The 26,554-nt window shown below is 37.4% G+C and overlaps 1 protein-coding gene across 1 annotated transcript in view; it reads right to left on the reverse strand.

Moving 5' to 3' along the window:
• Positions 1–1,184: 1,184 nt before the first annotated feature.
• BIRC6 (baculoviral IAP repeat containing 6) overlaps positions 1,185–26,554 on the reverse strand; it is a 238,718-nt gene continuing 213,348 nt past the window's right edge. The window contains 6 exon segments of the mRNA XM_081254965.1: positions 1,185–2,351; positions 6,105–6,239; positions 11,856–12,044; positions 18,627–18,704; positions 21,655–21,816; positions 24,266–24,483. Coding sequence (XP_081111091.1) covers positions 2,172–2,351; positions 6,105–6,239; positions 11,856–12,044; positions 18,627–18,704; positions 21,655–21,816; positions 24,266–24,483 — 962 coding nt within the window. The 3' untranslated portion in view covers positions 1,185–2,171.

Raw genomic sequence — 26,554 nt, forward strand, 5'->3', positions numbered from 1 at the left:
GGCTCTAGGCGCACGGGCTTCAGTAGTTGTGGAACGCAGGCTCAGTAGCTGTGGCTCACAGGCTCTAGAACGCAAGCTCAGCAGTTGTGGTGCACAGGCTTCGTTGCTCCGCATCATGTGGGATCTTCCCAGACCAGGGATCAAACCCGTGTCCTCTGCATTGGCGGGCAGATTCTTAACCACTGCGCCACCAGGGAAGTCCAGGAGATCTTCCTTTAGGAAGCTCTTCCTGACCATATCACCTCAGTGCCCATCAACATTTTGTCCGAGGTAGGTGTCCCTCCTCTGTGCTCCCAATATACCCTGTAAATAACAGTATCAGAGAACTTACCATTTTGCACTGACATGTTTTCATGTTTGTCATTCAATCCTCAAGTGCAGGAACCTGTACCTAGACAAACTGAGTGCTCAAATGTTTGTTATAAAGTCTATATTCCAGGTGGAACCAAATTAGACTAAAGTCTCAAATTCAGACTTTAGGTCTTGGTTTTTAAAAAACATGAACTGGAACTTATAGTACTGATATTGTTACTTCGCTTTTATAAAGTTTTCTGAGGACTAGTGGTGTGAAATGGGGAAAATGACCCTACCTTATTTTAATGATTAAAAATAAAATCCCAAATTGGAGGTAAACAATATACTTGGAAGATTTTATCATCTATCCCTGACAGGACCCTGACAGACCGAAAAACAAAAGGCCTAGAGGATTGATGACTGTCCTTTTACTACTTATTGCTGCTAATTTTATACTGAGATATAAGATAGCAGGTCTGTGAGCAACATTTAATTGACTCTGCTTTCTCATAAACTGACTCGATTTTGTCATGCTTGTGTAACTCATCACCCACTAGACCTAATGCTGTGTGTTTTGGAACCTTTGAATTCCTGGTCACACACCTTATTCACTTTAAGGAGCTCTGTACCTTGTTGAGAGAGTATCACGATCCCTAGTTCCCCTTTTCCTTCAGAGAGTAACTCACTGCTCAGGATACAGCTTCTCCTTCAGGTCAGCTCCAGATTCAGGGTTTCCACACGCCAGTTTATTTTATATAAACTCTATCAAGAATCACCTTAGCTCTTCCTTTGTGATAACGGGTTTTGAAAAAATAGCCTTCCCTTTCTCATGAGTAGCTCCTGAAAGTGTCCAATTCTTTGTAGAAACAGCATTTCACACCATGGCAAACTGTTTTAGAAACAAGACATACCAATACACCTAAGTCTTTATTTATTTGGCTCTAGGAAGAATTTGCATGAAAATGAGCCTATATGGCAAGTACAGAATGTACTGTAACAGCACCAGAGAGGTACATCCTCTCTGCTCTACAGAGCCTCAATGTTTAACACATACATGTGACGTTAGTAATAAAACCAGATAGTCCAGGAAGAAAGGAGCCCTTTAGGAAAAACTCAGTTTAGAGTGACTTTTCAAATTGACCATTCCTCTCCATATACTTAATTTCAAATAACAGATACATTCACAGGCCCAATATTGGCATAGAATAAAATCAAGTTCATTTATTTTTCTGCATCTTAGAATTTTAGAAAGCATAAAATTAAATACGTTGAATGTAATAAATTCATCCATAGAAGTGCAAGTCTCCAGCTACAATGTATTTTATGGCAGATTTATCATTTAAAAAATGTACCAGTAAATCAAAAAAGAGGGAGTATGTCCATTTAACTTTTATTGAAGTGTATGTAGGAGGTCTTCAGAAATCAAATATGAGCACGAAGATATGGCCAAACATAAAATCTATCAAATTCAGTGAAAAGTTGCTGACTTTAAATAGTAGTTGTAAGAATGACCAATATATATTCTTTGTTAACAACCCTTCACTCTACAGTAAAAAAAAAAAAAAAAATTCAGTAAACATTCTTTCCTAAGGTAGTTTCCCTTATATAATCAGTGATTTATCCATTTCTTTGTATACACAAATTTGTTGAACATACCAATCAGTGGTTCTCACAAGTGAAAAATAAAAGCACAAAAAAGTTTACACTCTTGTACAGGTAAATAAAAGATCACCTTGAATTAAACCGGATCTCCTTAAGGGTGTAGTATAGTTTCAGTTTCATTACCTATTACATAATTAGTTTCTTACATACAAATATTGACATATTTGGCTTGTGCTTCAAAGCCTCTGCGTCTATGAAGTCCATATCAATGCAGCTCACAATTTGAAGTCACTGGGGAGTTCTTTACTGCTGCTGGGTTTGACCTGATCATGCATTAGAGTCTCCTCAGCACCCGCTGTGGCACTGCACATTTCCGAGGCATCATCGGCATCAGGGTCCAAGTCTTCAGGACAGGGAAGTTTCAGCAGCTCTTCTCGGAGCTGAGCAGTGTGACGCTACGCAGGGGAAAATGAGTGATGTTAGAATTGTAAACCCTGGGATACTAGCACAACATCACTGGAGGGAAGAGTTGAGTTCAAAACAAAACCCAAAGCATTAGGTCTAGAAATATTTATTAAGACCTTCCTTAAGCTAGCTGCTCTAACAGGCAGTGAACAAAGTTGGCACAAACGTCTAACCTCAAAGTAACTGATGCTGCTGATAAGCCCTGAGTACTGAGTAGCACGCCCACAGACCCTACCAATGCCCCAACACCTGTGACAAAAACAGCATTACTAATGACTTAGAGGACACCAGTCATTTGCCATATATAGTTTTAAAGAGAATAACATCTTGACTTGTAATACATGCTGCCTCTGACTAAAATTTTTGAGAGACAGTCCATAAATTAAAATAAAACCGGGGCTTCCCTGGTGGTGCAGTGGTTGAGAGTCCGCCTGCTGATGCAGGGGACACGGGTTCGTGCCCCGGTCTGGGAGGATCCCACATGCCGCGGAGCGGCTGGGCCTGTGAGCCATGGCCGCTGAGCCTGCGCGTCCGGAGCCTGTGCTCCGCAATGGGAGAGGCCACAGCAGTGAGAGGCCCGCGTACCGCAAAATAAATAAAATAAAATAAAATAAAATAAAATAAAACCACTGTTATTTTAGTGAATAAAAACTAGGCCCTATGTAAAACGTTTGAAATGTTTCATACTCATTGCCTCATGTAATGCTTGGCTTACACCTTATAAATAATTTAATCATAAGAATTTTTTAAAATGTAAGCTAATGACAAAGAAGATCTAGAGAGAGTACATAACTTTGTATTACCCCATACTGCCATTCAGGGAAGGATACAGAGATGTTAACAGAGAGTGGTTGGTTGTTTACAAACATTAAGTTTTAGTTTATAAATTTCTAGTGGGAGAGAAATGACCTCAAATCTCATACCAAGGGCTTTGAAAATTAGTTGTGTCAATAGCTGACTTTGAAAATCAACCAACATTTATAGAACAAGGCACTGTGCTCAACAGTAACAATGTAAAAGCAATGTGTAAAATAAGGAGGACACAGCTGGATAAAAAGAGCTGACTGTACTAGGCCATTTGATCTAAGGGACTGGAGCATCTGTGGATTTTGGTATTTGCAGGGGATCCTGGAACCAATCCCCTGTGGATATGGAGGACCAACTATATGATCTCTGATTTTACAGAGCCTAAACTCTGGTTAGAAGTAGAAGACATATAAGCAAGATAAGACAACACCACATTTGCAGCCATTTTTAAGGTTTCAAAGTATATTTACATACTGGTAACTCGAAATTTTTCTAGCCCCAATTTCCCTTCCACCATGGACAACAGAAGAAAGCACTAACTAGGGAAGAAAAAAAAAAAAGGACAATTATGAAGGCCCAGTTGAGGTGGGAATACTATGCCTTTATTTCGAAATTAAACTGAACAGCTGCATACTTTTCTCAAGTAGCACTCAGCAGCAAAAGTATACCTGAGATGATATAAATTTGGACTGATTCAGGATAGAGATTTCCAAATCAGGGCATTACAGAAACAAAGAATAAGAATTTGAGATAGGGCTTCCCTGGTGGCGCAGTGGTTGAGAGCCCGCCTGCCGATGCAGGGGACACAGGTTCGTGCCCCGGTCCGGGAAGATCCCACATGCCGTGGAGCGGCTGGGCCCGTGAGCCATGGCCGCTGAGCCTGCGCGTCCGGAGCCTGTGCTCCGCAACGGGAGAGGCCACAACAGTGAGAGGCCTGCGTATCGCAAAAAAAAAAAAAAAAAAAAAAAAGAATTTGAGATAAAAACAAGACACTGACTGAAATAACAAAGCAAAAGAAGCTGGACTTTAGCCACTGAGGTTTTGTGTAAGGGAAAGATATATCTAAACGATTGAGCTATAGGAACTGAGGAGAATAATGGGGAGGAGAATCCCTGTATGAAGGCAGCACTGATAGGACCTAGCACTGACCAGATAAGTATACTAGATGAAGCGGGAGTGAAATAAAATCTGAAGATTTTAAGACAGAGAAAAGTTGCTTAAAATTAAGAAAATACAGAAAGTTATAAAATTTGATTGAAAGAAAGCTAAGTTCTCTTTTTTAGATCTTCAATGAAGAGTGATGACAGGGCATCCAAGTAAAAATGCCAGTAATATGACTCTGAGAAAGCTAAGAGTAGACAACAGTTTGCAAAGTCACTTTTAAAGAGAAAATGGCCAATGTCAGGGGTATAGATACAATGATAGAGTAAGAGAATAAAATAGTCCTAAGGGCCAAATAGGAAGGCTTCGGGTACACAATCATTCAGGAGAAGGGGAAAGAAAAAACAAGCTGAAAGAATTAAGAGTGTGAGAAGAGGAGCCAAGATAGCCCACAGATGAGAAGTACAGAGAAAAAAGGAACATTAGACCAGTGTTAGGACTGTTTTTATTAAGTAGGCAACAGTGTTACTAGAGATTATACTGAAATCATCTAATTTAAAAGTCAAGGCAAGTTTCCACGAAGTGAAATTTAAGCTGAAAACTGAACAGAAGTGAGCCAGTAGAGCAGGCAAAAGTAAGCATCTGTAAAGGCCTGGAGGGGAGAGAGATGCACGGAGGGGACAGAGGTGTGTAGAGAGCAGAGCCAGGGTCACTTTGGGAACTGGATAGTGGGTAACTTCCATAGAATGGAAATTCAACTGCAAAATGTTGATTGGTGAGAGGGTCATTTAAAAGTGGAGGCAAAAGTGTTAACAGCTCTAGTTTTTGTAGTAAAAGGAGAGAAACATTTTTATAATTACAGGGGCAAAATAAAACTAGCTTAAGGGGATGCAAATGTTAAGGAGAAAAAAAATTTTCTTTTTAAAGGTTTTTATAATGGAAAATCTCAAACATATACAGAAGTAAGCAGAATATAAAATAAACTCCCATGAATCTATCACCGAGCTTCAACATTTATCAGCTCAGAGCTAGTCTTCTTTCATCTATAATACCACCACTTTTCTCATTTTGTTTTGAAGCAAACCCCAGATATTGTATGGTTTTACATTCATAAATATTTCTGTATGTAACCTGAAAAATAGGGACATTAAAAAAATTCACCAATAAAAAAACCTAATAAATCCTTATCATTATCATCTAATCATTTCAAGTGAAGATACTTTTAAAGTTAGAAGGAAAGGAGCCAGTAGAGATGACCATAATCAGTGGAGGATAAAAGCAACAGAGGTGAGTAAAGACAGGTATCTCCCAAAGCAGGGGAAAAAGGGTGGCCTTTGAAGGTATGATTCCCACATAAAAAAAAAAAAAAAAAATCTCCAAAGCCATCATGTACTGCATTTCCATTCTGTGAACGCCCTAGTTGAAAACAACAGCTCACCTCCCCCAAAACAGGATTGTATCACAGACACTTCCCCACCAATCAGCTGTTGGAGGCTCTGTAGCTACCATCTCTCTCATTACTCCAAGTAATAAAATTCTGGAAGGTAAGAGGCTCAGGGAAAAGCTAATGCAAACTGTCATGGAGCACATTTTGTTGCCATCATTGTCCAACACCTCTGTGAAACTCTGTTGGCTCAGTCCCTATACTCATTTCTAATTTTAGGAACTGCCACTTCATTGTCAAAAGGAATGTATCTTTTCTATAGACTTCTGGGTAACCTCTGAACTTAATGACTTTAATGTTTCTTTCTAGCGGTCATCACGGTTCTGTCAGTGAATATACAACTCTTCTTTTAAAGCCACCGACAAGGCTCCTGTTAGGGAGGGTTACTCACCTTGAGAGCTGCTGCATGGTGAGACATGGTCCTGCCTACGCGCTTATCACTGCTGTGCTGCTGGATGTCTGCAATCCACTCCTCACACTGGGCCATGATCTCAGCTCTTTTCAAGTAAAAATGTTTATGTATAACCTTAAGAATAAACCAAGTAAGAGAACAAAATGTGATCAGGTCAAAATTTAAAAGACAAAGTATGTGGCATTACAAAAACATGAAATTTAAAAGACATGGCATTTTTTTTCTCTCCACAAAACTCAATGTGGTGAACACTCTACATTATTAACAGGAAAGAATCAGGATTATGACATCAGATTACTTGTGTTGAAATACCCAGTTCTATAAGCAGAAAATAATGCCCAATCCCACTCAGACATTTCAGTAGTTAATCCTATCCAGAGAACATAAGACATCTATAAAACAATAGAGTCAGAAGGCAAATGTAAATAAATGAATAACCAGGAGAAAAAGTATTGACAACAGAAAAACTGTCAATTTCTATCTTTCAAAGAGAACTCAAAGAACATTTAGATGAGTAAAGAGATTCTCAATCACAGGCATTCGCACAGAAATCAGAACATAGCCCAAAATAGGCAATATTATTACTCTCTTAATTTTGTCTTCTGGTTAACTTATGAACAAGATTTTATTTTATGACGTTTAACTCCTTGTGATAAATGTGCTTTATATTTCAGATTTTTGAAATTCTTTCTTTGAAAAACTGAGTAAAATTTCTGTGTATGTAGTAAAAGTCTATTTTTGACAAATTTAAGCTAGAAAATAGATTATTTTGGAATTATTATTCTGTATTCTGGGTGAGCTACTTACTACGTTGCCCAATGAGCTTGTCTCCTCTAAAGAAAAGGCAATAATACCTACAAGGGAAAAATCATTAGGAAAAACTGGGAATGGACGTAAAACACCGATAAGTTATTGAGTTTGATACGTACAGGGATACAAAAATGAGCACGAAACCACCTGATACGAAGAACCATGGTAACCACAGAATAAGATGGGAGATGAGTGCACAAGAAAAAGATAGGCTTTGAAAAATACAAAACAACAACAATAAGAAACAAAAACAAATCCCGTGAAATTAAAAAAGTAGCAGGCTACAACTGATTGGGAAAATTAGAAAAGCATTCATGGACAAGGGGTACCCCTTTAATGTGAGCTAGGTTCTAAAAGATGAGAAAGAATTATTGTTTCAAATTATACTTATTTCCTTTTTGTGAAAGTCATGTCCCCACTCTGAGTCCCGTGTTAGCAGTTTATTCTTCCAGAAAACAAAACTTTAAGCATGAACCAACAAATTACACTGACTGTGTATACTTAACAAATTTCTTTGAAAACATTTAAAAACTGACGTTTAACATATACAGAAAAGTGCCCAAATCATGTGTGTAAATGAACGCATTTTCCCACAGTGAACACAAGAAAACAACCTCTACTTAGATAAGAAACAGAACATTACCAAGTACGCCGGAAGACCCCCTTGTGCTACTTCTTACCATTAACCCTCATCGAAAAGTATACACTATACTAACTTCTTTAAGTATGAGTTTAACTCAGTTTTGAACTTTTTATAAATAGAATCATATAGAAAGTACTCTTGTGCCTGGCTTCTTATGCTCTTTATTGTGTTTATGATATTTGTCCATCTTAATGTGTGCAGGAGTTCACTCATTTACACTGCTGTATTCCACTTTATGAAAATTCCATGATTTCTCCATTCATTCTGCTGATCAGACTGTTTCCAATTTTTGGCAATGTTATAAACATTCTCTACACCCAATATGTACACAACGGCTATTGAGCATATACCAAGGAATGGAATTGCTAGTCATAAGGCATATATTAGGCTTATTACCTGAAAGTATTGATATGTTAGAAAGTATTGATGTATCAGAGCTCCAGTTGTTCCACAACCTAACATTTGGTATCAAAAGCCTTTGAACTCTTAGAGGTGCTGAAGGATAGGTAGACAGGAGCCAGACAATGTAGAGCTTTGAAGGCTATGGTAAGGACTCTGTGTTTTCATCTTCAATTAATGGGAAGTCAATGGAGTGAGATGATCTGATTATGCATGGGGAACCATTGTAGGACAAAGCGGAAGCAGCGAAATCAGAAAACTACTTCAACAATTCAAGCAATAGGTAATGGTAGCTTGATTTTTTGTTTGGTTTTTTAAAAATATTTATTTATTTGTTTGGTTGCGCCAGGTTTTTTTTTAAAATAAATAAATTAATTTATTTACTTTTGGCTGTGTTGGGTCTTCGTTGCTGCGCACGGGCTTTCTCTAGTTGTGGGGAGCAGGGGCTCCTCTTCGTTGTGGTGCACGGGCTTCTCATTGTGGTGGCTCCTCTTGTTGCGGAGCATGGGTTTTAGGCACGTGGGCTTCAGTAGTCGTGGCATGCGGGCTCAGTAGTTGTGGCTCGCAGGCTCTAGAGTGCAGGCTCAGTAGTTGTGGCGCATGGGCTTAGCTGCTCCACTGGCATATGGGATCTTCCCAGACCAGGGATCGAAACCGTGTCCCGTGTTGGCAGGCAGATTCTTAACCCAGGGAAGTCCCTGCACTGGGTCTTAGTTGCGGCAGGCGGGCTCCTTAGCTGTGGCTTGCCGGCTATTTAGTTGCAGCATGCATGTGGGATCTAGTTCCGTGACCAGGGGTCAAACCTGGGCCCCCCGCATTGGCAGCGCAGAGTCTTAATCACTGCACCACCAGGGAAGTCCCGGTAATGGGAGCCTGAAATAGGCTGGCCATGGCAATTAATTAATTAATTAATTAATTAACTGAAGTATAGTTGATTTACAGTGTTGTGTCCGTTTCTGGATACAGCAAAGTAATTCAGTTATACATATACATACATATTCTTTTCCATTATGATTTATTACAGAACATCGAATATAGTTCCCTGTACTATACAGTAGAACCTTGTTGTTTATCTATTTTATATACAGTAGTTTGTATTTGCTAATTCCAAACTCCTACTTTATCCCTCCCCCACCTCCTTTCCCCTTTGGTAACCATAAGTTTGTTTTCTGTGTCTGCGAGTCTGTTTCTGTTCTGTAAATAAGTTCATTTTAGATTTAAGTTCAATTAGATTCCACATATAAGCGATATCATACGGTATTTGTCTTTCTCTGTCTGACTTACTTCAGTTAGTATGATAATCTCTAGGTCCATCCTTGTTGCTGCAAATGGCATTATTTCATTTTTTTATGGATGAGTAGTATTCCATTGCATATATACCACACCTTTATCCATTCATCTATCAATGGACATTCAGGTTGCTTCCATGTCTTGGCTATTGTAAATAGTGTGGCCATGAACATCGGGGTGCATGTATCTTTTTTTTTAATTAATTAATTAATTTTTGGCTCTGTTGGGTCTTTGTTGCTGTGCGCAGGGCTTTCTCTAGTTGTGGCGAGCGGGCGCTACTCTTCGTTGCGGTGCACGAGCTTCTGATTGCGGTGGCTTATCTCATTGTGAAGCATGGGCTCTAGGCATGCAAGCTTCAGTAGTTGCGGCACGTGGGTTCAGTAGTTGTGGCTCACAGGCTCTAGAGCACAGGCTCAGTAGTTGTGGCACACGAGCTTAGTTGCTCCGTGGCATGTGGGATCTTCCCGGACCAGGGATCAAACCTGTGTCCCCTGAATTGGCAGGTGGATTCTCAACCACTGCACCACTGGGGAAGCCTTGTAGATTTTTTGATGATGGCCACTCTGACCAGTGTGAGGTGGTACCTCACTGTAGTTTTTCTTTTTTTTAATTAATTAATTTACTGATTTATTTATTTTTGGATGCGTTGGGTCTTCGTTGCTGCGTGCGGGCTTTCTCTAGTTGTGGCGAGCAGGGGCTACTCTTTGTTGTGGTGCGCGGGCTTCTCATTGCGGTGGCTTCTCTTGTTGCAGAGCACGGGCTCTAGGTGTGTGGGCTTCAGTAGTCATGGCACGCGGGCTCAGTAGTTGCGGCACACGGACTCTAGAGCGCAGGCTCGGTAGTTGTGGCCCACGGGCTTAGTTGCTCCGCGACATGTGAGATCTTCCCGGACCAGGGCTTGAACCCCTGTTCCCTGCATTGGCAGGCGGATTCTTAACCACTGCTCCACCAGGGAAGCCTCCCTCACTGTAGATGTGATTTGAACTTCTCTAGTAATTAGCAATGCTAAGCATCTTTTCATATGCTTATTGACCATCTCTATGTCTTCTTTAGAGAAATGTCTCTTTAGGTCTTCTGCCCATTTTTTTGACTGGGTTGTTTTTTTGTTATTGAGTTGTATGAGCTGTTTGTATATTTTGGAAATTAAGCCCTTTTTGGTCACAGCGAAAATATATTTTATTATCAAATTTTGATTATGCTTTGAATGGTGGAACGAAATTTGTCAACAGATTGAATGTGGTATGTGAGTAAAAGAATGAAGCCACACGTGGTTAGGGTTTTGGGTTTAGACCATGGTGCTTTTACTGAGAGAAGAAAGGAAGAATCAAGAGTGCAGTTTTGCAGTGTTAAATTTGAGGTGGTTATTATATATTCTAGTAGACTTGTCAAGTAGTTTACATATCTGGATACATTATTTGAGTCTTCAGGGCACTAAGAAATTAATTTATGATACAAACAGGAGGAATATAAGTTTATCAAGGGCAGGAACTGACTTTCACTTTTCCTTGAGTTCAGAGTACCTTAGAGCAGTACCTAGTAACAGCTGATATTCCACACAGCTGCCAAATGAATTACTTAATGTAAGTAATCCAAACTTGAAAAGGGACAGAACATTATGCTTAAGAGTACAAAGAAATGCATGTTTGTATTTTCTGTAATATTAGGAAAAGCAATTACCCACAGCCTTGAATACAAGCCTTTGCAAAAGTAAAATACCCAACTATGTCATTCAAAGTGCAAATTCATTTAGTAATAACAAAAGGAAGAAACGTTTTTACATTCCTTCAGAGTATATTCATCGATACTACTTAATGAGGAGAGTTTCGCGTGTGATGCTACATAGAGTTCACACATAATATTTGCTCAACTGTATTAAAGATCAATTTTCTATCAGGTAAATATGCCAATTCTTTGTCTAAAGTGTTGTGTTTCTAGCACAACGTAAGAAACTGATGATCAAGGGAAACGATTTAGGAAAGAAAAATGTTTCATGACAGTTAAAGTAAGATGTGATGAAGTAATCTGATGTGACAAGTGAAAAATACAATCATATTTTAGGCAGACTAAGAAGAGATAACTAAGTACAGGAAAAGAGCCACACTTCAGGATGTGGTAAAATGAAAGCACGTGACAGTATCAAGACTGGTTTCAGAAACTAAGTTCAACTTTTCCTAAAGAAAAGAAAATGTCTTTTTCTTCAATTTCACACACAGATATTAGTATAAGGGCAAAGTTTCTATTTGCACGACAATTAGAAAGTATCTTAATCTCTAATAAAAAAGTATTTTTATGAAGAATATTTTAGTAACATATTCTAGCATATACTAACATAATAACTAGCACAGTATGCTAGTAGAACAGTACCCATGAAAAATAAAGAATTAATAAAACTGTCCAAAAATATAGTCAGATGCCTTTTAGGAAGTAAATGGTTTAAAAAATTCATCTGTACTATATTATTACTGATTTTTCAAGACTAAAAACAAGAGTTAACTTTAGTATACCACAGATATAAAGGGAAGTATAATACCTAAACTATATTCTATTATGTCTTTAATAAAGTATTTCATTAATTTTATTAAACATACCTCTTTAAAACATGGTGAAGGGTTTCTGATTTGTTCTAGCATTGCCCACTTAACCGTTGCTTGTCGAATGTTTCCATCATATTCTCGAGAACTCTGTGTGCCACTGGGAGTGCCTCTAGACCGTTCATATCCTGGTTCATTAAAATAAGGCTCAGCTACTAATATAAGGGACTGAACAGACACCAACACCTGAGGACCAAAGAAATAAAGAATAGTTATGACAGGACATTTTTACTACCAGTAAACTAATACCTTACTTTATCAACTAGGAGTGTCTTTTAATATGTGCTTCCACATAACTTTATCACCATAAAATTGATGTTAATAATTGACATTGAAATACTTTATTATTAGAGCAAAATTAAAATAGGTACAGTAGAATCTTATATAATATTTATATATATGTTTTATATTCTTGAATCCTTGAAAAAGAAAAATAGGTATGAAGATCCTATTTCCTGAAACTACTAAAAAAAACACTTGCTTATAAACATCCCATACCAATTTAGACATCATTTTGCTCGAACTGTCCTTACTCTTAAAGGGCATAAAGCTAACAATGTACTCCTAACAATACTCACTTGTGAGGAAAACTACACATGACACAGTCTTTACTTTCATTCCAAGGAAAATTTACTTTCATGGTATCACAAAAATATTACCAGCTTTCAATGGCAAGATGACATGGCTCTAAGACCACCTCTGACCCCCTACTTAAATACCAGACGGTTTGTTTCTCCAGATATAACCAAGATTGAGAGTTCACTCTTAGTTAATATAGTACTGCTTGCTAATATACTTATATAACTGGCTAATATGACATCTTTGGAGGCAGGAAAATATTAGCTATAATCTTCCCACTTCATAAATGAAAAACAATTAGCAGCAGTTGCATTTTCACTAGGAAAGATGATTAAACAACATCAAGGATATGCACCTTAGAAGTCAAGGGATATATTTTCTTAAAAATTTTTAAAAATGGAAAACTTGAACCTGAAATATATGACTTATGAATACACAAAGTTAAATATGACCTGAACTAACCATGTTACTGAGGCCAAGGTCAACTACAGAAAAAAAAATTAACCTGTATAATTCTGAGGCAAAGATCTCATAATTTTTAAACTTACTGAAACTAAATATATCACTAAAGGAAAGTGATTTCCCTTGGCTATATACTTTCCCCCAACTCAAATCTGACACTTCTGAAATAATCTTCCAGGGCAAATTTATTAGTTCCTTTCCTTTTCCCTTTTAAATAATCTTCCTCTTATACGAGTAGGGTATATTCCCATTATCTACAAAGGTGGAGAAAGAAATTTTGTAACATAGGATTCAGTTACTTACTTAACCTCAACTCCTTTGAGACAAAATATAGTTTTATAAATCTCAAGCAGTTGGAGATTCAAACAATTTACAAACTACTTCAGATTCATAACACATCTGGTTTTTTAAAAGAGCTAAACTATATACAGGAAATGAAAAATAGATGCTTTGTGTATAGAACAAAGAAAACTACATTTGAGAAATAAATTTGAGTTTAGTATTGTCTGCTAAAAAAAACTGAACTATAATATCTGCATTTGATAACAAATAAATTAGCAGAGATCGATATTTCTTGGAATTAAATTCAAAGAATAATTTATAACACATGCTTTTTTCTCACTGGGTGACATTATTATTTACTTTTTATGTGCATCTTCTATTTACTTTTTAAACATGTACTCTTTAGGAAATATATAAATGCCACTTTATTTTTCTTTGGTGAACTCAGCTATTTAGGAGTCAAAATATTCATTTTATGGAATTTCTGGAGCTTTGAATTATCTGACCTACTTACTCATTTTATTTCACAGCACACTTTATTGTAGCCCATAAAACACTCCCATGAAAAACCAGTAAATAAATCCTTGGGAAGAGGATTTCCCTTTTTTAAAAGGATTTGATTTTCAATATTCTAAATTGATAGGATTTATCTAACTCTGAGAAACACTATATTTTGAAGTCAGAGAGACCAAGGTAGGCAGAGTAACTTTATCCCCTCAGAATCCATTTTTTGGTCATCTGTAAGTAGAAATAATACCTACTTACATTATAGGATGACTGTGAGAATTAAATAAGGGGTTGAGGGGTGTAAAACAGTAGGGCTCATATGTGTAATTAATACACAATAGCTATTCTTTCGTGGAGTGAAAATGACAGCATACATCCAGAAGATAGCAAAATGCAAAACAAAATCACTTCTACTCTAAAAACAATATATTTTAACTTAATGTAATAGGGATATGCAAAAAAGCAGTCAGCATGAGTTCCATTTTGATCAACAAAACTTAATTAAAAGAGCTCCCTGGATCAAACCAAAAAACAAACAAACCAAAAAAACCCAACATTCATCATAGCCACATCTGGCTAAAGTGTTTTCTTAGAATGAGTTGAAAATGAGTTGGTAATTAACAGAAAAATATCTATTACGTACCATAATATACTATATATATGTTATACTTAATAATAAACAGAATATATTTTCATTCCATAGTGTAAGTTCACCGATTCTTAGTCAGTTCTTTGACATTTTCATAAAGTCAAGAGTCAAAAAAGCTTTAATTCATAGGCTGAATTTACAGTCCCTCTCCTCTTTAGCTTTATGTTAGCACACACAAAACTGTAAGATGTTCTCATTATAATTTATTCAGAGGCTGATTAAATCAAGAACCATATAACAGCCTCCTTTCACTGTCTGTGTCAAACAAAAATTTTAACCCTACCAGGCCATAACCAGTCAACAATCTTGCCTCCTATGAATGCCTTTATTTTCAAATTATAACTTGTCAGAAGATTTAATTCTTTAACCTGGTCTGGTATGTTAAAAATTTTTATTATAGATATTTCAAACACAGCAAAGTACAGAGTATACAATCCCAAATATTAATTTGCAACAAGAAACAACATTATACAAACTAATAACTTGTTTAGGGTAATGGAAAGAAACAGTCTTAGTTAAAAATGCTTTTAGCCTTTCAAAATAGTAAGTATCCTCCTCTACGGAAAATTATACTGCTGTTGAGCAGAACTATAATCAGAGGCTGATTTCCAGAACTTTCCATTTTAAGAAAAATGGTAGTATTTATATATTATTATATTATAAATATATTTATAAATGGTTGATTATGTGACATTAAATATGTTTAACTCCTCTTGCACATGACATCTTTATTAACATCCAACTGGAACAAACTATTCATAGGCATTAATATGTATTTTAGGTAGATTATAACAACATTAAAAACCCGTCACAAATGGGAATTCCCTGGTGGCACAGTGATTAAGAATCTGTCTGCCAATGCAGGGGACACGGGTGAGCGCCCTGGTTCGGGAAGATCCCACATGCTGCGGAGCAACTAAGCCCGTGCGCCACAACTACTGAGCCTGCACTCTAGAGCCCACGAGCCACAACTACTGAGCCTGTGTGCCACAACTACTGAAGCCTGAGCACCTAGAGCCTGTGTTCCGCAACAAGAGAAGCCACCGCAATGAGAAGCCTGCGCACCACAACAAAGAGTAGCTCCCGCTTGTCACAACTAGTGAAAGCCTGTGCACAGCAACAAAGACCCCACACAGCCAAGAATAAATAAAATTTAAAAAGTAAAGAAATTAAGTAATTTTTCCTAAGGCTCTGTAGTCTGCCTCTGAAGAACGAATCTAATAAACAACAAAGGGCAATGTGTTCCTGCCTAGATGCATTTGTTTCTAGTATGATGTTTATAAAGTAGTATAACACACAAAAAAATACAGGCCAATATTTCTCAGAAATATGGATACAAAAATCCTCAAGAAAAATACTAGCAAACTGGGACTTCCCTAGTGGTCCAGTGGTTAGGACTCGGCGCTTTCACTGCCTGGGCCAGGGTTCAATCCCTGGTTGGGGAACTAAGATCCTGCAAGCCGCTCAGCATGGCCTATATATATATCTATCTATATATATAGATAGATAGATATATAGATATACACACACACACACACACATATATACATATATATATACACACACTAGCAAACAATTCAGTTACATATAAAAAGAATTACACACCATGACCAACTGAGCTTTATCCCAGGAAAGCAAAGTTGGTTTATATCAAAAAATTAATATATCGTATTAATAGAATAAAAAATAAGAATAATACAATCATTTCAATAGATGCAGAAAAAGCATTTGACAAAATCCAACATCTGTTCATGTTAAAAATACGCAAGAAACTAGTAGAGGGGAATGTCCTCAACATGATGAAGGGAATTTATGAAAAATCCACAGCTATTATCACACTCAATGGGGAAAGACTGAAAGTTTTCCCCTAAGATCTGGACAAAACAAGGCGATTCACTCTTGCCACAGAAAAGATATAACCTCTCTTGTTCTTGCTCAAGTCAATTTTGTCACAGATCTGGAAATCTATATTCAGTAAACCATCTAAAATGTAGAGAGTCATATAATAATGGTATTATTTGTAAAACTAAAATAGTAAAAGTGAAATATTTAGTCAACAGCGGTGAAATCGTTCAATTATACTATATGAACTCAAAAGATTATTACATAGCATTTACAAATTATAAAATTGTAAACTGGGAAGATGGATAGGCTCTAATGCTAGGTGAACAAAGCAATATACAAATAATTATCTACTATGTTAATTATGACTATGTAAACTATGTATATGACAAAAAACCCTAAAGGGAAAATACAGAAAAGATCATACTTTATGTGTAGTAAGGTTTCAAAGTTGTAAAATTTAAACACTTCAGAATAAGTTTCTTTATTTCACAGGATTTCTGGTATATATTAGACATACTGATAACATAAAAGTTAAAAGCAAATCCAATTTTAAATTAAAAAACTTTGAAAACTGTAAATTTATTTTTAAAACTACATAAATCCAACAAAAATTTCAAAAATTGATTCCACTTCTCAGGTTAAGTCTAATTTACTTCATGAAAAACAGGATATCTCTGAGTTTCCTTTCAGAGTAAAACTCATCATAAAAATAGTTTCTGTTGACAAGAGTAACATACATGTAGAAAAATATTTTAAGGTTTTTGAACTAGAATTGACAATTTCTTTTTTAGTTTTCTAAATTGAAGTATAGCTGATTTACAATGTTGTGTTTGTTAGTTTCCGGTGTACAGCAAAGTGAATACATATATTCTTTTCATATTCTTTTCCATTATAGATTATTACAAGATATTGAATATAGATCCCTGTGCTATACAGTAGGACCTTGTTGTTTATCTATTTTATATATAGTAGCCTATAGCTGCTAATCCCAAACTCCTAATTTATCCCTCTCCCTACATAATCATTTCTCAAATGAAGAAGTATTATAGTTACTTGGGGGAACATTCTAGTAACTTCCTTAGTTACTTTGCATGGATCATATAATCTCTGTTTTTCTTGAGTCTCCATGTTAGCACAAAGGAAAAATTTATATTACAGTACTATTTAATTCATGGGGCTGCTTCAAGGTCTTTTCAGAGAACCTAAAAAAGTCACATCCTAAAGAATGATTTTTCATATCTCTTTTACTTAATTCAATATAAGAATGTAGGAAAAAAATCCTTTCAAGGTAGGTCAACTTTAACAGGCTTACCTCGGGATAATTTATGGTGGTCTTTCTTAAAATAAACACTAAACTGCAAATGTGAGTTTAAACTATTATGCAGCAACCGTGATTTATTTCTGTTTCCTCAATGATCAAGCAACAAAGTTAATTCCTATTATTAATATGTCTGTCTCTTTGCTGGAATTCTGAACTATTAAGATAAAGCATCAGCAAAAAAAAATTCGATGGGATACTATATAACATCTTATTTTATGTACTCAAATGGCTTGTGAAAATTAACTTAAAAAATTCAAGACTATGAAACATGTGTGTTAAGTGCTCTACAAAATAAGAATGGCAAATCCCAAGTTTTATGACTTCCAGGACAGTACTTCTAAACCTCAGATGAGACCCATTATTTTTTTTATTTTTATTTTATTTATTTTATTTTTGGCTGTGTTGGGTCTTCGTTGTTGCATGTGGGCTTTCTCTAGTTGCAGCAAGTGGGGGGCTATTCTTCATGGTGGTGGGAGGGCTTCTCATTGTGGTGGCTTCTCTTGTTGCAGTGCACGGGCTCTAGGAGCACAGGCTCAGTAGTTGTGGCCCACGGGCTCTAGAGCACAGGCTCAGTAGTTGTAGTGTACAGGCTTAATTGCTCTGCAGCACGCGGGATCTTCCCGGACCAGGGGTCGAACCCGCATCGCCTGCACTAGCAAGTGGATTTTTAACCACTGCGCCACCAGGGAAGCACCGAGTCCCATTATTAACTAGATTACAGAAGAACCATATCACGTGTGGAGAGACATGTAACACTAGTAGTTATTAAATTCTACTCACCTGAGTTTCAGCCTTATAGTGGCTGGGAGATGGAAAAGGCTAATCTGTCTTGCCTGATCTTGTTGCACCAGAGTGTACTTTAAGGCAAGTTAGGGATTTTTTAAAAGGGAATTTTGACAAAAAGAAAATTCTAATGTCCTAACTTAAGATTCTAAACTCAAAATGAGCTATAACTCCACTGTACTAACTGCTCACCTATAAGCTATTTAATATGTACTTCCTATCAATCTAGCTTTTTATTTTTTATGGTTTACTATGTTTATTCTTGGTCGCTAAAATAAATGTTCTTAAACCAAGATGGTTCCTTATTTTCTAAGTGAAACTGTAAGAGAAATTTGTTTACTTGCAAAAAGCTTGAGGTCTGGGGATTCCACTTCTCTTCTGGTCTTCCATGCCATGTATTTAAGATGCTTAAACAAACCTGAGGAAGAAGGGGGAAAAGTATAAACAGAATTGAAAGGAGTGCTTTTTAAAAGTAATCTGCCGGAACTAGAAATAAAATTGAAATGTTATTATGTGAAAGTATCTCAGTTTCATGTACCCCCAGAAAACCCTAAGGGTTGGTCTGTTAAAACAAATTGGTATCTTCAAATGTGATCCAAATCTGTGTGGCATTATAATTTCTTCATAATGAAAAATGAGTTAGCAGCTATTACACATTAATACAAATAACATTTTTTAATGAAAAATAACTCTTTTTTCAAACAACAACAAAAAAATTTTTGGTGAGGAAAAGTGGTATTGTTTTACATTTAAGAAAATCTCTTTCAAAATTCTGTAAATTTTGAAAATGGGTTATAGCTTAATAGAAGAGATCTTGATTTCATACCTGCCTCTACATTTGACTTGTTTTTATATATTGCTTTGGTTGAAATGTATGAATAAAATCTGGCCTCACGCAAACATGAAGTGGGAAAGGGGAGGACCCTGCAGATTCCCTGAAGGGTCCTGAGGATCCCCAGAGTTCCTCGGAACAAATATGAAGACGCATTAGTTACTTGTTCACTCAAAGAGCAAGAATGAACTCAAAGCATCTGCCAAACACAGGCCAACAGTCACTCTGGGAAAAAGAGAACCAGGGACATGTTATCTGTACTTGTAAACTAATAATTTCATGTAATGGACAACAGATTTGGAAAATAAGTGGTCCTTAAAAAAGCAGAGCAGTCCATCTCTTTGCTATTCTTTTAATGCTCTGTGAAAATAATGCAAAATACATCAATTTGTTTAGTAGATAAATTCATTAATAATTTTAAAAGACTTGTATCTGAACAGTTTTGTGAATTATCGTTTGAAGCACTATCAGACATACCTTTCCACCTGGTTTTTAGAGCGTCCCTGTGACTACCATTGGCAGGGATCTGCTTCCTAACTACAGATCTAGATCCCAAGGTTGAATGTTAGTCCCAATGTACAGACTATACAATTCTGGGTACTGGAATCTCAAACCCTAAACCTCTTCCCTATACCAGTAAGTCTTAAGGAAGTAATTTCTATTTTTTTTTAATTAATTAATTAATTTATTTTTGGCTGCATTGTGTCTTCGTTGTTGCACGTGGGCTTTCTCTAGTTGCGGCGAGAGGGGGACAGGCTACTCTTCGTTGTGGTATGCAGGCTTCTCACTGCAGTGGCTCCTCTTGTTACAGAGCACGGGCTCTAGGTGTGCAGGCTTCAGTAGTTGTGGCATGTGGGCTCAGTAGTTGTGGCCTGTGGGATCTAGAGTGCAGGTTCAGTAGTTGTGGCGCACAGGCTTAGTTGCTCCACGGCATGTGGGATCTTCCCAGACCAGGGCTTGAACCCAGGTCCCCTGCACTGGCAGGCAGATTCTTAACCACTGTGCCACCAGGGAAGTCCAAGGAAGTAATTTCTTAAATAATTCTTAACATCTACACTTAAACTCTATTCAAGTTCCAGACTCTCTCTTGAATAAAGTCAACACTGCTACTTTGTCTACTTTGCTCAGTTATAAAAGACCTGTTCTTTGCTTTCCCCAACAAAGCAAGGTTTACCTCTGGTTAAGTATCCTACAATAAACCCAGAAAATGAATTCCAGTTTTGCGATTTGAGCTTATGGTGAAGACAAAATGATAACTTGTAAGCACAGATCGGAGGCAGGCTGCACCTTTTAAAAATAGGAAGGGGCTTCCCTGGTGGCGCAGTGGTTGAGAGTCTGCCTGCCGATTCACGGGACACGGGTTCGTGCCCCGGTCCGGGAAGATCCCACATGCCGCGGAGTGGCTGGGCCCGTGAGCCATGGCCGCTGAGCCTGCATGTCCGGAGCCTGTGATCCACAACGGGAGAGGCCACAACAGTGAGAGGCCCGCGTACCGTAAAAAAAAATAAAATAAAAAAAATAAAAATAGGAAGACAAAACCAAGGGAAAACTTGGGCCATCTTTAATAAAGCAGATCAACTTCAAGCATTTATTATTCTCACATCATCAAAGAGTCTGCTTATGAAATCGAGAAATTTCTTCTGACCTTCTAGTAATTTTTAAACATTGAATACACTCAGCATGGAATTTACTACTGAAATTTCATCAAACTGTCCAAAATTACTTTGAAAGGTGATGATTATTCTTTTAAATCTAATTTTTGAAGGTTTATTGCCATATGAAATGTTTTTTTTTTTTTTTTTTTTTTTTTTTTGCTGTACGCAGGCCTCTCACTGTTGTGGCCTCTCCCGTTGCGGAGCACAGGCTCCGGACGTGCAGGCTCAGCGGCCATGGCTCACGGGCCCAGCCGCTCCGCGGCATGTGGGATCCTCCCGAACCGGGGCACAAACCCGCGTCCCCTGCATCGGCAGGCGGACTCTCAACCACTGCGCCACCAGGGAAGCCCTGAAATGATTTTTATTATACCTCTTCGTCAACTATTTTTGTGGAGACAGGAATGCATCTTCCTACTTACAAGAAAATATAAAACATTTTAACACAAATTAAACTTTAAAAATAAGTTCACAATGGTACACATCATAGAAAACATGGATAGTATCTTCAGGCAATTGTGAAAAGATAACTGGAATTGAAGATATAGAAAGTAAAGAAAGGTGAATGGCAAAGACAGGCATCTGGGTCTGTTATCTTCTGAGTGGAGATAGCTCTCAATTGGCCAAGGAATGTGTTCAATAAGCTAGTCCCTCACAATAACCCCTTAAGACTATAAGTGCTTTGTAACACTGTTGTGTTTCTGCCATTTTTGGTTCCTTCTCTCTCATTCCTCAGGCTAATTTGCATACAGGGAAAAGAAGCACAAAGAAACTCACGTACTTTTGAAAAGAAGATAACTAAAACAAAATTTCTGTTCAAATTACAAAGAACCTTTGGGTTACAATACTTTGGCATTAGAAACAAAAGACTGCAATTACATTACCTTGCCATCATTATAAAGGTTTGGATTGAATCGCACACTATGACCACCAGTCGTCTCTAGATTCACAAGAGGAGGTGAACTGGGATAATCTTGAGGAAAATAGACATCAAACTCAAAGCAGCCATTTGCATAAGGAGTGTCTGCTGGACCAGTTATCAGAACCTAGTATGCACATACAAACACAAAAGCCTATGTTACTATTCCTAAATGCTACTATTTAGAAAAACAATTCAACATGAAATAAGAACAATCTTCTTACATCCTATATACATCTCTACCAAAATGTATTAAAAATTAAGTTAAAAGTTAAAAACATACACAGGACTAGGAAACGGTTTTAAATTACAATTAAAGTGATTTGGTTTTGGTGAAAATGGGCTTTTAAAAGAGAGATGCCCAATTGGCAGCAGGAAAGTTTACCTTAACAGCAGATACCTTTTAAAATATTAAGTTACTTTTTTTTTTTTTTTTTTGCAGTACGCGGGCCTCTCACTGTTGTGGCCTCTCCCGCTGCGGAGCACAGGCTCCGGACGTGCAGGCTCAGCGGCCATGGCTCACAGGTCAAGCCGCTCCACAGCATGTGGGATCTTCCCGGACCGGGGCACGAACCCATGTCCCCTACATCGGCAGGCGGACTCTCAACCACTGTGCCACCAGGGAAGCCCTATTAAGTTACTTTTTTTCTAAGAGCTTTCCTTCATGATCTCTACATTACTGTCAACAATTTGAGATTCTAGGTATATTCATTATCATATCTCAAAGGTATGAGAGTAACTTTCTGCTTCAAATCTTCAAGTTAATGTTTTAAAAAATAGCTTACTTTAAAAAAAAATAAATTAACATTTTAAAAATAAATTTTATTTATTTATTTATTTTTGGCTGCATTGGGTCTTCATTGCTGCGCACAGTCGTTCTCTAGTTAAGGCGAGCAGGGGCTACTCTTCGTTGCGGTGGCTTCTCTTGATGCAGAGCATGGGCTCTAGGCACGCGGGCTTTAGTATTTGTGGCACATAGGCTCAGTAGTTGTGGCTTGCAGGCTCTAGAGCATAGGCTCAGTAGTTGTGGCACACAGGCTGAGCTGCTCCATGGCATGTGGGATCTTCCCGGACCAGGGCTCGAACCTGTGTCCCCTGCACTGGCAGGTAGATTCTCAGCCACTGCGCCACCAAGGAAGTCCAAGAAATAGCTTACTTTTAAATATTTTCTTCTGGGATAATGAGACAAGTAGATAACAGGAATAAATGTTTTCATGTAACAATTTATGATAAAAAGGCTCTAAGAGAACAGTAGGTGTGATGTTTCCCTTAGGGTTACTGGTAGTCCAAAAAACAGCAGAGAACCCAACAGTGAGTGTCAGAATTATTTAATGAATTATGTTTGAGTCAATCAACAGATATTTAGTGTACAAGACATGAGCAGCAAAGCCTCGGGTCCTGAACAGCTGTGTGTGGAGGCAAGTGGTACTAGAGTCCCGTTCTGTGACAACTCTGATTTACATTTTGGGGCTCCAACTTGGGATCCTTTCTGTGAGGTACAGCATAATGCTTAACAATCACAAGTTTGAACTTGTGTGGTCCATTTAGCAATAAAATACTTCCCTAGGCAATCATATAATAATCAGCTCTACTGTTTGTATCAAGGAAAAGTGTGGTCAATAGGCAAGGTCTATGAGATTTCTACTGAAAAATTATCCAAAAGAGCAAAACAAAAAAGCAAACAAGCAAAAAACCTTATTCAAATCAATGGGTCAATAGTTTTTAGCTGTGTATCTAAGGAAGACACAATATTTAATCCATGAATTAAATCAAGTAAAGAAAGGTTCCTCCCACCCCAGGTATCAAATCTTTAAAAATTACTAGCTGCAGCTTCTCTTGGAATTTAAGGCCAGATCACCACAGTGTTAAAACATAAAGCTGCTGGTTTTATTTATTATTGTACTACCATTACTTAAATCATATGAGTATGTAAATATATAAATTTCCTAAAAAAGAAAAAAAGATAAAAAAATTTGAAGACTGATAGTATAAAACATGAGATAAGTATTCTGGATTACAAGGAAGAAGTCCTGTAACTTTTTTTCAACTGACCAGCATTAAATCCTTTGATAGTATGTTCTAAAACTATGACAGGGTGCACACAGCCTTTGTTTAGGGAAGGTATCTTGGTATTTTCTTCTAAATCTTTATTTTGAATAGTACTCTCATCCACATACTCTGAACTAACATTAGAAAAGGACTCCCTTGGGCTTCCCTGGTGGTGCAGTGGTTGAGAGTCCGCCTGCCGATGCAGGGGACATGGGTTCATGCCCCGGTCCGGGAAGATCCCACATGCCGCAGAGTGGCTAGGCCCGTGAGCCATGGCCACTGAGCCTGCGCATCCGGAGCCTGTGCTCCGCAACGGGAGAGGCCACAACAGTGAGAGGCCCGTGTACCGCAAAAAAAACAAAAACAAAAAAAACAAACAAAAAAAAGGACTCCCTTCACTGATGTCCAAAATGGTCAACAGAATTTTTATTAAATTTATTTAAATTCATGTTATTTCTAGTGCTTTATATGAATATTTGAATAACTGGATTAGCCAGGGAAATAGGAAAAAAAGTTGTTTTTTCTACCTTCATGATGTCAAGTCGCTCCTCATCACAGCGCACAAAAACACTAGAGGACGATGAAAGAGGCAGTGAGGTTGACAGCGTCACAGCTTCTTGTGCAAGGCGGCGGGCTCTGGCAGCACTGTTAGCATCGTTTGCATTTTTCACCTGAGACATGTAGTGGTAGTTTACTTTAAAACCCAATTTCCCATCTTCATCTTCAGAAACCATCTCAAACGTATCTAAAAGAAAAGAAAAAAAAAAAACACTGAAAAAAAAAAAAAGAACCAGAATGGAGGATAGCTGTCATAATAACAAAAAATTACAAATAAACAAATCACTAACCCTTCTTCCCCCACAAAATGGAGAGGACTGCAATGTGGAAGAAGAGCAAACTATAAATGTTTATGTAATACCTACATATGTGTGTTAATGCTGCTAGAGCAATGGAATATGTCATGGAAGCAAAGGAAGAAATCAATTTTAATTTACAATTTGGACATGCAGGCAGATTATATAATATCAAGCATTTAAATCACAATGCAAAGTAGCAGATAATTTATTGTTAAAATGAATGGTATATAATGTTTTTTGCCAAAATAATTCAGAACATGAAACGCCAAAAAGTATTTCAGTATATTTCTTTTCTTTTTTTTTTTTTTTTTTTTGCGGTAGCGGGCCTCTCACTGTTGTGGCCTCTCCCGTTGTGGAGCACAGGCTCCGGACGCGCAGGCTCAGTGGCCATGGCTCACAGGCCCAGCCGCTCCGCGGCATGTGGGATCTTCCCGGACCGGGGCATGAGCCCGTGTCCCCTGCATCGGCAGGCGGACTCTCAACCACTGCACCACCAGGGAAGCCCTATTTCATTTTTAAAAAGAGAATAAGTCTTTATATATTTGTACTGATTTGGAATCAGAGAACAGAAATGACAGGCTGACGTTTATTTCTGTATTACTTTTGAAATTTAAGTTAATAGGATAAAACAGGATTATTAGGGAAGCCTCTGAAGTACTTTGATAGAATATAAGTAATGGGTTAATTCTTAACCATTTATTCAGGCAGATTTGGAAGGACTTAAAGTTATGATTTACTGATAAGCTATATGTCCATACAAAATAGAAAGAAAAAAGTGGATTTGAACTCTATCTCTAATTCAGATTAAACCTACCCCACCAATGGATGAAAACAAAGATATTTAAATATCTTATAAAACTAAATTAAAACCACCTACTGATACAAGGGCAAATACAAAGAAACAATGGTAACTTTTGATCTTGTGTTCACACAATTCTAAATATACAGAAAAACATGAAAACTACATTATAATTACCATTAATGCAGTAAATTTTACCAAGAACTTACTAAGTTCAAGGTCCTAGGCTAGGCTCTTTGGGTTAAATAATAAACAGGAAAATATATCTGTCTTCAGGAAGTTTATAACCTAGAAAAAAGGGGAAGACCTATAAACAGTGTCATGGGTCTGTGCACTACAAATGTACTATGTCTCAGCAAGACTACTGAGTAGTTTCTATCAGTAAACTTGTAAACCAGAGTTATTTCATCTGCTCAACTCTGCTGCCTTTCACATAATACAGGGATATATTTCCTTTGAGTTGTATAAATAGCAATCCACCAGATACACACATGAGCCTATCCCCATGCCTGGAGGAAATTTTTATGTCATATATCTATAAGAAAACAGGGTCTTCTTATACCAAAATTTTATTAAAATATACAATCGAAGATAATGGCTAGTTGCTAAAAACCTACATACTGCTTGATTCAGCAATTCCTCTTCTATTAATTTGTCCTAAGGAAATAATCCTGGATGTGTACAAATATTTATATGAAATAATGCCCACTGAGATGTTGCTGACGTTACTGAAAAACTGGAAACAACCTAAAGGTCTAGTTATTGGTTAAACAAATGACAGTACTTTATATGAGAATATTAGGCAGTCAAGGACTTCCCTGGTCATCCAGTGGTTAAAAATCCGCCTGCCAATGCAGGGCACACGGGTTCAATCCCTGGTCTGGGAAGATCCCATATGCTGAGGGGCAACTAAGCCCGTGCACCACAACTACTGAGCCCACGTTCTAGCCCCTGCTCACCACAACTAGAGACAGCCCGCACGGAGCAACAAAGACCCAGCGCAGCCAAAAAAATATATATATATATATATGTAAAGTACTTTAAAAAATAATTAGGCTTATAAAAATATTAGGTAGTCAATAAATATCAAGTTGTACAAGAATCGTGATATGAGAAAATATTTGATACATAAGTTAGAAAACGCAGTTTACTAAAAAACA

This window comes from Mesoplodon bidens, assembly GCF_964165515.1.
Source record: "Mesoplodon bidens genome assembly, chromosome: 14".
Taxonomy (NCBI): Eukaryota; Metazoa; Chordata; class Mammalia; order Artiodactyla; family Ziphiidae; genus Mesoplodon; species Mesoplodon bidens.